We start from the raw sequence: 14,322 nt of genomic DNA on the forward strand, positions 1-14,322 counted from the left end.
TTTTGACAGTTTCCTTGTATGTGTAAATTTTAACCAGTAAATTGCAGCAAAGAAATGGCTTCATCTCTACATCTTTATCCTCATTAAAATTGGCAGGATGATACAACAAAACTAGCCAGCTAGTTACTAGCAAAGCTAGCGTGAGTTTGTAGCTAATTCGGGTCAAAAAATGTAACATGCATCTTTAAAATTCAATTAGTTAGCTTGCCTGCTAGTTTACATTTCTGCAAACTAGTTTTTTCTGCAAGCTAGTTTTCTGCAGCTCAAACTGCATGCTAACAAACTATCTATCTATCTATCTATCTATCTATCTATCTATCTATCATAGGTAAACACTGTTTAATTTTAACAAATTATGAATCGAGAAAAATGTAAACTGTTGATTTCACTTCCACACCTTATGGTTGACTATAACGTATAAAAAACATCATTCTTTAAAAAAAATGGTGGATTACTGTGATGTTACATTTCAGGATGTGACGTTACAGAGGAATCATCAGCTTTTTATACAGAGATCAGCTACGCTTTCTCCTAAAGACATGACATCGTCACCATCAGACTGAATCTAGTAATAAAAAACCTGCAGTTTTAAGCTGTTTTTGCTAAATCTGCCTCCTGGCATGAGCGCTTTTCCTTTACATTGCTGTAGGTGGTGTGGGTGTGTGTGTGTGTGTGTTATGTTGTGTGTTAATGTGATGTGTGTGTTATGGTTTGTTAATGTGGTGTATGTGTGTGTTATGGTGTGTGTGTTGGTTTTCCACAGACTGGTGGGAATAAAAGCCGTGTGATTAATATTATATATGTGCATATTTTACTTGCTCATGCGCTCAACGTTGATCTGAAGACTAGAATAAAAAACACAGATCTTTGAAGTCGGTGATTTATCCACATCTTAAGAAGACGTTTTTATGGATTTGCCCCGAGGACACAAAGAGCTTATGGTTGAGTTTATCAATACACCTGATCCATAATTCATGAATTGTTTTGAAAAGCATGTCAGAAGCTCTGATACACACACAGATTTGTGGAGGTTCTCAAAGATCTTCTTAAAGGAGGACTTCTTCTTCATAACCAGGACTGAACCCAGGCTTGTCTGGGGTGCGGATCTTATAATCTTATAATCTGCTTTTATGAACACACACACACACACACACACACACACATACACACCCCACATTAACACACACTATAACACACACACCCCACATTAACACACACCATGACACACATACCCCACATTAACACACACAAACAAACTATAAAACACATGCACACACACCATAACACACACACCCCACATTAACACCCACCATAACACACAAACACACACACCATAACACACACACCCCACATTAACACACACCATAACATGTACATACACACACCACATTAACAAACACCACAAGACACACACACACACACACACACACACACACACACAGATTGCACCGTCACTGATTCCAGATCCTCAGTAAACATATTCACCAGCCGTAATAAACATCAACACAATTTTCAACTTCAACGTCAGCAGGTTTAAGACGAACACTCTAACAGAAAAGACAAAAAAATGGCAAGACCACAAAGGCGAGTGTGTATGTGTTTTGTTTATGTAAGACTAATGAGACGTGCTAATGAGACACAGCTGATGAGGAAGTTAAGTGTAGTAAAGGTCTTCATTGACGTACGTTACGTTACTGACAAAACAATAAATATAACAACGAGCTAACGCTAGTGCTAATTAATCCACAGAATACAAGTGGAGTTTATTTTATGTTTAAGTGCAGGTACTTATTGAAGAAACACATCTTCTTTCATGCTTTGATGTGTTTTCTTTTGCACAGAATAAGGGCCTTGAAGTAACCAGCGTCTCTGAGCAACATCGTGATCGACATGTGTGATTTAATAACGTGACTGAGGAATCTGCTTTATCTCAGAGGAAGACACTGTGCTACCGGATGAAGCCTCTGATCTGGTCTCTGGTTACGAGCGGAGTTTGATATACCGTCGTCAGAATAGCTCTGAATTGATCCAAGGAACAGAGTCGATATCTCGTGTGACTATAAATCTAACACGCAGTGAAAACTGTTTTAAGTAAAGCCACAGCAGGAATCAGAGAAGGACGTTTGTGCTCAGTGTAACTGCGTAAACACTTTATTAACTCTAATAGGGTGTTTTTTTTTATGTGAACCCTGACTGAAAATTCTCACACAAACGCACCAGGACTTCCACACGCCTGTGTTTAAATGGCTGGTGGTTTGGTGTCTCTGCTGCTGCAGGAATAATTCACTGCTATAACTTTATAAGCCGTACTGTTAATTTGATCGAGTCCATTAGAGCTCACTGTCTCTCGTCCGGTTTCTACCGGCGTGGGCAGAAAGAACAGGAACGCGGCCGTGATGATGCGAGTGCTGATGCGAGTGCAGCTGTGACTCACAGGGAGAGATTCACAAGACACACTCACAACATCAGATACATACATTCATTCAGGTTCACACAGAGCTTCATCCTGGATCAGGAGTATGTCCAGGGAACAGTGTGTGTATCCACATTATTAACACACACCATAATACACACACACTCACAGACACACTCACAATAATACACACACACACTCACACCATAACACACACACACACACACACACACACACACACTCACACACACATACACATACACCATAATACACACACATTCACACACACACATACACCATAATACACACACTCACAGACACACACACCATAATACACACACACACACACTCACACCATAATACACACACATACTAGCACACACACTCACACACACACACCATAATACACACATACACACCATAACACACACACACTCACACACACATACACCATAATACACACACACTCACACTCACACACACACACACCATAATACACACACACTCACACTCACACACACCATAATACACATACACACACACACACACTCACACCATAATACACACACACTCACACACGCACACACATACACCATAATACAAACACACACACCATAATACACACCATAATACACACACACCATAATACAAACACACACACCATAATACACACCATAATACACACACACACCATAATACAAACACACACACCATAATACACACCACAATACACACAAACCATAATATACACAAATAATACACCTCACACCAACAAATAATTTAATACACACCATAATACACACACACCAAATTAACAAATACCATAAAACACACACACACACACACACACACACACAGACAATTGATTCCTTTTCCTTATTATTCTGGATATTTAATTTGCTCTCTTTTTTAAACTGAATGTTTTGTTTTATTTCATTTATTATTTTATTTCCTGGACGTTTCATTTGATTCCTCTGTAACATTTTCACTCCTTTATCCTCCTGAAAGCGGCGTCCCATCCCAACCCCCTCATGCTGTCCTGAGGTCCACAGGAGCCGTTTATCTTCCCTCTATAATCCAGCATGTCATGTTTTTACACACTGAGAGGGTCAGCAAGAGAAAGTGAAAGAAAAAGATCAATAACTAAACATGTTAGGAGCTAAAGCCGATCGGTTGATGAGGTCAGAGACGACTCGGACGTGCTGGAGGGATGATGACAGACAGACGCTGGACGCTGAGAAGAAACTGTAGTTGGATGAAGGACTGATGAAGCTACACAGGATGGAAGTTTACAGGATTTTCTGCTGCTTTGATTGAACTTTCACAAAACCACTTCACATGATCATGAGGATTCAGTATTAAGGAGTGAAATTCATCACAGAAGGTGACGACATCATCACAAGTGATCAATAGGGTCTGAGGGTATGAGCGGTGTGATGATGTGGACAGGAAGTGATCGCACTGTTACATCATCACGTCTCAGAGCGTTTCCTTCTTCTACACCACTGTGAGTTCTCAAGAACTGCAGAAATACTGTACATTTATATACTATTTATACTTTTTATCCATTTGCAGCTACATTTAATGTTAAACATCTACAAAACAAGCAGCTTTTAAACAACCTTTCTCTCTCTCTCTCTCTCTCTCTCTCTCTCTCTCTCTCTCTCTCTCTCTCTCTCTCTCTCTCTCTCTGTCTCTCTCTCTCTCTTTTCTATCTCTTCTCTCCTCTTTTCTTCCTCTCTCTCCCCACCACTATATCTCTCTCTCTTTCTCTCGCTTCTCTACCCTTCTCTTCTCTTTCTCTCACTTCGCTTCCCTTCACTTCTCTTCTCTTTTTTACCTCTTCTCTCTCTCTCTCTCTCTCTCTCTCTCTCTCTCTCTCTCCCCCTCTCATATTTTTGGCTATGTGTATTAAAAATAATTAACAGCTAAGCCACATGAAGTTCCAAACACAGAACAGCTCTGCGTCTCCAAATAATCACCTCAACACTAACTCACTTGATCATATAAACATTCCACACATTTGCACATGTAATTTCATGTGATTTTGTCTTTAACATTGTTTTAAAGAGACACACAGTCTCTTTAAACCGTCTCTGCTGATGGCTATAGAGTGAGACCCCAGAAGCCTGGTTTTGCATCACTTATTAAAAACTTTCCTTCATCTGTTAAAAACAATATCTCACAATTTCTTTCTATCTGTTACACTACAGCACAGATTTGAACACCAGTCCTGAACATTAAGGCTTTGTTTAAGTGGTAAGCGAGTCTTGCAGAAACTGAAGATCCCGCGTCGGTCCCTGGAGAGTGTTATTGATCACAGACTGGCCTCGGATTAATCGATAAGACGATTACACTTCCATTAGAGTGACAGAAGAGCCAGGATGGCAGAAAATCCGCTTCGTCCGCTGGGAGCAAAAACACGGATCCTGTCCCAGACCCAGAACCTCAGGTCCTGAGCTATTACTCAGAGAAAGCTTTCAGCAGAAGGACGAGGGACAAGCAGGGAGAAAAAAAAACCCACTATAGTCTGATAGCTGCTAGCAATCTCTACATCATGAAGGAATAAGAACGGAGAAATTTGTTAGTAGGTTAAATCAGTGATGTCATCAGACATACACACATACACACACACTCACACACACACGCAGAGCTGAACAAACATTTTAATTAGCGCAACATGTGTATAGGTATCTTTCTGATGTCTGTTAGCTATTTTTCCCGTCTCAAATGTTTCATATCGCCCCTGCTGGTGACGTAGAGATAAAGTGGGCGTGTCATTGCGTGTCTCTGTGTCTCTGTGAGTGAGAAAAAAAATTAGATGAAGAAACCAGAAACCTGGTGATTGAGCGCAGGATTTATAGTCCGAAGATCTTCCGATCGCACATGACAGAGTGTCTTAATCTGACGCTCTGGAGCCGGACAGTGATGGAGAGGCAGAACGCGGCCTCAAGGACACTTTTATCTGTGAGGAAGAAGTTAAGGTGACTTTAATGCTAAATCAACAGCACGTGTGAGACGTGGGGCGTGGAGAGGAAACTACACTTAAAGGGATGGATTGTAGCTGGGAGATTTCCTTAACCTCGGCTACATCGCTCCAGTTCATACTGAACAGGTTTGTTCAGACAAAGTGAATTTAATTGAAGAGATGTTAATGATGGAGTTTTTTCACACGAGTGAGTCAGGGGAAGATTTCTGCATGTTAATGAACATGTGATGTGGGACGTTTCTCAGTGACGGTGAAGTCGCCACTTTGACTGGGTGCAGGTTAATGAAGCGTTGACTAATAATGCACGTATTCAGAGCTCATTAACGTGTTTATTAATGAGAGTCTGGTGTCGTTTCCTTCTATTTCACGCACTTTGCCGTCGGATGGATAAAGAGACGACGGCTCCTTCGGTAGAATCACAGCTGCTTTTCTGCTGCTCAGCTCGTCTGACAAGCAGCTGTCCCAGCATGCACCAGGGCCGAGCATCTGCAGCGTGCAGAGAAGAGCTGACGCTGTCGTTTACGCGGCTCTGGAGCCGTCAGGGTTCAACCTGTCCAGATGTCATTTCATACAAGCGTCCACAAAACATCCCAAACACAACAAAATGAGTCTGTCTCTATAGAATTTGTATCTTTTATAGAAACTGTGTTTTGTTTTGTTGAAAGTTTTCTTGCTAAGTTATAAGGTTATTTCTTCATGTCATCTCAGGAGTTTTTCCTTCACCACCGTCGCCTCTGACTTGCTCATTAAAGATAAATGATACATTTTAATTTTCTATTTTTTATTCGGAGCTTGTATTTTCAACAATGTCTGAAACTACTTAAAATTTATGGTAGCATTGTCTGTAAGTATAAACAGCTGAAAAATCGTGATGTGACGTTCATGACACACGACTCGACACCATCACTGCCACGTTTTATTTCTAGCACAAGATGCACTCAGTTCTTCTATTTACAGCAACTACATTATTCCGTTATAATGGCCGTCATTGTTGGTGTTTAGTGTTTTGATGCCACCACATTTTGCTGATATCTCTATATGAGACATTACAGCTGTTCATCCTCGTTAAAGCTGTTCGTCCTCGTTAAAACCGTTTGTCTTCGTTACAGCTGTTTGTCCTCAGTAAAGCTGTTCTTAAACGTTACAGCTGTTCGTCCTCGTTAAAGATGGTCTTATTAGTTAAAGCTGTTTTTTCCTCGTTACAGCTGTTTGTCCTCTTTAAAGCTGTTTGTCCTTGTTACAGCTGTTCATCCTCATTACAGCTGGTTGTTCTCTTTAAAGCTGTTTGTCCTTGTTACAGCTGTTCATCCTCATTACAGCTGTTTGTTCTCTTTAAAGCTGTTTGTCCTTGTTACAGCTGTTCTTATTCATTAAAGCTGTTTGTCCTCATTAAAGCTGTTTGTCTTCGTTAAAGCTGTTTTTAATCATTAAAGCTGTTCGTCCTCGTTAAAGCTGTTCATGCTCGTTAAAGCTGTTCATGCTCGTTAAAGCTGTTCATGCTCGTTAAAGCTGTTCTTAATCATTAAAGCTGTTTTTCCTTGTTAAAGCTGTTCATCCTTGTAAAACGTTCTTTCTCATTCAAACTGTTCTTAGTCATTACAGCTGTTCGTCTTTGTTACAGCTGTTCATCCTCATTACAGCTGCTCGTTCTCATTAAAACTGTTCTTACTCATTAATCCATCCTTACTCGTTAGTGACATTAAGCTCATAGCTGAAGCAAAGTGATAAAAAATAGTTGCGAGATTCTGCAGACAGACTCTGCACTGAACACGTCCTCTTGAGGGATTCAGTGTCCATCTAAAGAAATAAAGAGAGAGAGAGAGAGAGAGAGAGAGAAATAAATAGAGAGAGAAAGAGAGAAAGAAAAAAGAAAGAGAGCGAGATAAATGGCTGGACGTTGATAGAATTGCTGTCTCTGTCCCCATGGGACTGTGCAGTCAGGACATCGGCGATACAGTACAGTATGTTGTTTTTTTCCTCCTTGTCCTCGTGCACTCTGTCTGTCAGCCTGAATGTCTCTGCGCTGTACTTTTCCCCACGTGAACACCGACTCTGCAGACTCATCAATCACTCCACACGATGCCAGCGCCACTTAACAGTCGGCAGATTCGCAGGAATAATACAAGAATGCTGGACTTTGCACCTTTTCCTTTGGCTAAGTGGGACATCCATCCTGTCCACGTGTCACACAAGCAACTGAAAATGAAGAAGCTTCTTAAATAACAGACTTCAGGAGGCTGAGTGATCGACGCGTCACATGTCCAGCATGTGATGTCCGATTCGAGCACAGGTCAGCGTGAGAATAAAGTTATAAACTACACAAAGAGCGAGAGTTCCTGAACAGATGTGATGTCATGCAGCTCTGCAGTTTGGGTGCTGCATTGAAACGATCAAAAATAGTTTTAAATTATTCAAAAAAATTACTAGCTATTTAGCTAATTGGAGTTAGCATGTTAGCAAATAAAATAGCTGGCATTCCAGAACTGATTAGGAGCTTATGAAAAAAAAAAGAAAAAATTTGTAGCTACTCAAATTTAGTGCTGTAAAATACATATTTTATTATTTACATTTTTTTAGATACAAAAACTCACAAACTGTAAAATGTTTTAATTCTAAATAATGTGTCAATTAATTACTAAATATAAATATTTGAAAAATTTAAAATTTTAAATTACAACATTTTAGCCATTTTGATGCACAAGAAATACATCATTTGAATTTTATTTTTAATGAAAATATTTTTCAAAAAAAGATTTTTTTAATTAAATTAAAATATTACAATATAATAATATATTGTAATATATTATAATGTAACATTTTTATATAGTAATGTACAATTGAAAAAAATTACATTTTGGCCTTTTCATAAACAGCAAACAAAATCATATCTAGAATACATTCATTTTAATTCTAAAAAGTACAAGGTATTTTTATATAAATTTTAATAAATTTTTGTTGAATTTTTATATAAAAAAGGAAAATTAAGAATTTTAATGTTTTTTAATAATAATTTTAACATTTTCAACAACAAAAAACAATTATTTTGTATCCAACATTTTAAACTGCTTTTACATAACATTTTATAAACACAATTTTCATCTGTTTTCTAAAAAAATGTTTTTTTTTATAATCTATATTTTATTTTTAAAATCATTTTCAAACATTCATTCATTCATTCATTTTCTACCGCTTATCCGAACTACCTCGGGTCACAGGGAGCCTGTGTCTATCTCAGGCGTCATTGGGCATCAAGGCAGGATACACCCTGGACGGAGTGCCAACCCATCGCAGGGCACACACACACACACACACACACACACACACACACACACACACTCTCATTCACTCACGCAATCACACACTACGGACAATTTTCCAGAGATGCCAATCAACCTACCATGCATGTCTTTGGACCGGAGGAGGAAACCGGAGTACCCGGAGGAAACCCCCGAGGCACGGGGAGAACATACAAACTCCACAGACACAAGGCGGAGGCGGGAATCGAACCCCGACCCTGGAGGTGTGAGGCGAACGTGCTAAACACTAAGCCACCGTGCCCCCCATTTTCAAACATTTTATGTTTAAAATACATTTAATATATTAAAAATAACAACAATAATAATATTAATAACATTTAAAACAGTATGTATTTCTTTAATGAATAAATTTCATACATTACAAAAAGAATTTTATTTTAAATAAAATATTACAAATATAATTTTTAAACAAAAGTTTGATTTTTTTTAGGCACAAAATGTCCACACAGAGTTTTACGGTTATTACACAACGCCAGTGTGTCGGACGTAAACATGGAGCTGTTTATGTTTTGGTCTGGACAACAGACCATATTTACAGACGCGCTGATAAGTTTTACGCTGATAAGGAGAGAACACCGGAGTGTGTAATGTCATGAACACACACCATCACATAAACACATGAACACACACCATCACATAAACACATGAACACACACCATCACATGAACACATGAACACACACCATCACATGAACACATGAACACACACCATCACATAAACACATGAACACACACCATCACATGAACACATGAACACACACCATCACATAAACACATGAACACACACCATCACATGAACACATGAACACACACCATCACATAAACACATGAACACACACCATCACATAAACACATGAACACACACCATCACATAAACACATGAACACACACCATCACATAAACACATGAACACACACCATCACATAAACACATGAACACACACCATCACATAAACACATGAACACGCACCATCACATGAACACACACCATCACATAAACACATGAACACACACCATCACATGAACACATGAACACACACCATCACATAAACACATGAACACGCACCATCACATGAACACACACCATCACATAAACACATGAACACACACCATCACATGAACACATGAACACACACCATCACATGAACACATGAACACACACCATCACATAAACACATGAACACACACCATCACATGAACACATGAACACACACCATCACATGAACACATGAACACACACCATCACATGAACACATGAACACACACCATCACATGAACACATGAACACACACCATCACATAAACACATGAACACACACCATCACATGAACACACACCATCACATAAACACATGAACACACACCATCACATGAACACATGAACACACACCATCACATAAACACATGAACACACACCATCACATGAACACATGAACACACACCATCACATGAACACACACCATCACATGAACACACACCATCACATGAACATATGAACACACACCATCACATGAACACATGAACACACACCATCACATGAACACATGAACACACACCATCACATGAACACATGAACACACACCATCACATGAACACACACCATCACATGAACACACACCATCACATGAACATATGAACACACACCATCACATGAACACATGAACACACACCATCACATGAACACATGAACACACACCATCACATGAACACATGAACACACACCATCACATGAACACATGAACACACACCATCACATGAACACATGAACACACACCATCACATGAACACATGAACACACACCATCACATGAACACATGAACACACACCATCACATGAACACACACCATCACATGAACACATGAACACACACCATCACATGAACACATGAACACACACCATCACCTGAACACATGAACACACACCATCACATAAACACATGAACACACACCATCACATGAACACATGAACACACACCATCACATAAACACATGAACACACACCATTACATGAACACATGAACACACACCATCACATGAACACACACCATCACATGAACACATGAACACACACCATCACATGAACATATGAACACACACCATCACATGAACATATGAACACACACCATCACATAAACACATGAACACACACCATCACATGAACACATGAACACACACCATCACATGAACACACACCATCACATGAACACATGAACACACACCATCACATGAACACATGAACACACCATCACATGAACACATGAACACACACCATAACATGAACACACACCATCACATGAACATATGAACACACACCATCACATGAACACACCATCACATGAACAGACACCATCACCTGAACACACACCATCACATGAACACATGAACACACACCATCACATGAACACATGAACACACACCATCACATGAACACATAAACACACCGTCACCTGAACATATAAACACACCATCACATGAACACACCATCACATGAACACATGAACACACACCATCACATGAACACACACCATCACATGAACACATGAACACACACCATCACATGAACACACCATCACATGAACACACCATCACATGAACACACACCATCACATGAACACACACCATCACATGAACACATGAACACACACCATCACATGAACACATGAACACACACCATCACACGAACACACACCATAACATGAACACATGAACACACACCATCACATGAACACACACCATCACATGAACATATGAACACACACCATCACATGAACACATGAACACACACCATCACATGAACACACACCATCACATGAACATATGAACACACACCATCACATGAACACATCATCACATGAACATATGAACACACACCATCACATGAACACACCATCACATGAACACACACCATCACATGAACACACACCATCACATGAACACACCATCAAATGAACACATGAACGCACACCATCACATGAACACATGAACACACACCATCACATGAACACACCATCACATGAACACACCATCACATGAACACACCATCACATGAACACATGAACACACACCATCACATGAACACACACCATCAAATGAACACACCATCAAATGAACACATGAACACACACCATCACATGAACACATGAACACACACCATCACATGAACACATGAACACACCATCACATGAACACATGAACACACACCATCACATGAACACACACTATCACATGAACACACAATCACATGAACACGCCATCACATGAACACACCATCACATGAACAGACACCATCACATGAACACATGAACACACACCATCACATGAACACGCCATCACATGAACACACCATCACATGAACAGACACCATCACATGAACACACACCATCACATGAACACATGAACACACACAATCACATGAACACGCCATCACATGAACACATGAACACACACCATCACATGAACACGCCATCACATAAACACACCATCACCTGAACACACCATCACATGAACACATGAACACACACCATCACCTGAACACATAAACACACCATCACATGAACACATGAATACACACCATCACCTGAACACACCATCACATGAACACACACCATCACCTGAACACATGAACACACACCATCACATGAACACATAAACACACCATCACCTGAACACACCATCACATGAACACATGAACACACACCATCACCTGAACATATAAACACACCATCACATGAACACATGAATACACACCATCACCTGAACACACCATCACATGAACACACACCATCACCTGAACACATGAACACACACCATCACCTGAACACATAAACACACCTGAACACACACCATCACCTGATAAAGGTGATGAACACACATAAACACACATGAACACACACCATCACCTGAACACATAAACACACTATCACCTGAACACACCATCACATGAACACATGAACACACACCATCACCTGAACACATAAACACACCATCACATGAACACGAACACACCATCACCTGAACACCCCATCACATGAACACATGAACACATATCATCACCTGAACACATGAACACACACCATCACCTGAACACATGAACACACCATCACATGAACACATGAACACACACCATCACCTGAACACATAAACACACCATCACCTGAACACATAAACACACCATCACCTGAACACATAAACACACACCATCACATGTTCTTCTGTCCATGAGACTGATCATAGAGCCACAAATGGTACGAGAGATATGAAGAAACGCTCATCACACGTGAGCCTGGAGCAGAACGACGGCCGTTTAATACAACAGGGAAAGAGAGGAAGGAAGGAGCGACACACACACACAAACACACACACACACTTCATGCAGTCATAACACTTACCTTCATGATGTAACGGTGTTGTCAGTCTCTGCTTCTCATTCATACACACTTTCTGTCTGCTGCTCACTGCACGGGAAGACGTCCAAACAAAAAAGAGTGCACAGTTTTCTGCTGCTACACCCTGGCATGATTCTCTCTCTCTCTCTCTCTCTCTCTCTCTCTCTCTGTCTTAATAACCCCACAGGGATTGAGCCTCTACAGTTTCTTCTTCAGAAGACACACCCACTAATGTGCGTAGTCCAATGTGGCAACTGCATGTTCCTGAGTGTAGCCCATCCTTCAGACTAACACACACACGCACACATGCACACATGCACACACACACACACACACACACACACACACACACACACACACACACACACACACAAGCCTAAAAGGAATAAATTCAGCATCACCTCAAGGCAGAGCTGGAGTTTTTTGGCACTTGGCTATATAAAGCTAACTAGCTTGACAAAAAAGAATCTAATTTAGTGTTAGTTCGCTAGTGAAAAGAAGCTAGCTAGCATTTCAGAGCTTACAAGGATTTACATCAGATTTTATACAGAAAAGATTAGATACATTAAAAATATGTATTTTATATAACAGCGCATGATATTTCATTTTGACATTTAAATGCTAGGATCATACAAAGACAAAATTTTTCATTCTATTAATATACGCATATTTAATTTGATGATGTTTCAATCGTGTGAATGAACAATAATTACACATTTTCTCGTAAGAAACATCAGCCATTAACTGTGAAATGTATTTTTAGGTGTTATAGGTGGAGGAAATCGATGTCACACAAAACCGACAAGGCCAAATGTTCACATTTCCTCAGCACCATTTATATAAAAGATTTAATTACGCAGTGTTTACACTCAGTGGGCAGACGTCAGATATATTCAAAATGGCTGCTCTGTAAGATTCCAGCTTTCAGCTACATGGTGAAAAACGTATTCGCGTTTATAGACGAATAGGAAGTCGCAATGTGTCCTGAAACACAGCAGGACGTCTGTCTAAGGTCACTGAAGACCTGGGTGAAGGCTTAAGCATTGTGCACAGAGGAAACCATAACACACACACACACACACACACACACACACACACACACACACACACAAACAAACACAAACACACACAGTAACACAATCCATACACATAACATACACACCCCACATCGTGAGAGACAGTGAGAGAGAGAGAGAGAGAGAGAGAGAGAGACAGAGAGAGAG

General features: G+C 40.0%; 1 protein-coding gene across 1 annotated transcript in view; it reads right to left on the reverse strand.

Moving 5' to 3' along the window:
* The window catches only part of LOC132860525 (inactive phospholipase D5), a 29,904-nt gene extending 16,667 nt beyond the window's left edge, over positions 1–13,237 (reverse strand). Inside the window, exon 1 of the mRNA XM_060891795.1 lies at positions 13,103–13,237. Coding sequence (XP_060747778.1) covers positions 13,103–13,108 — 6 coding nt within the window. The 5' untranslated portion in view covers positions 13,109–13,237. The remainder of the gene's footprint in view (positions 1–13,102) is intronic.
* Positions 13,238–14,322: the final 1,085 nt, after the last annotated feature.

The sequence above is a fragment of the Tachysurus vachellii genome, chromosome 2 (assembly GCF_030014155.1).
Source record: "Tachysurus vachellii isolate PV-2020 chromosome 2, HZAU_Pvac_v1, whole genome shotgun sequence".
NCBI classification, from domain to species: Eukaryota; Metazoa; Chordata; class Actinopteri; order Siluriformes; family Bagridae; genus Tachysurus; species Tachysurus vachellii.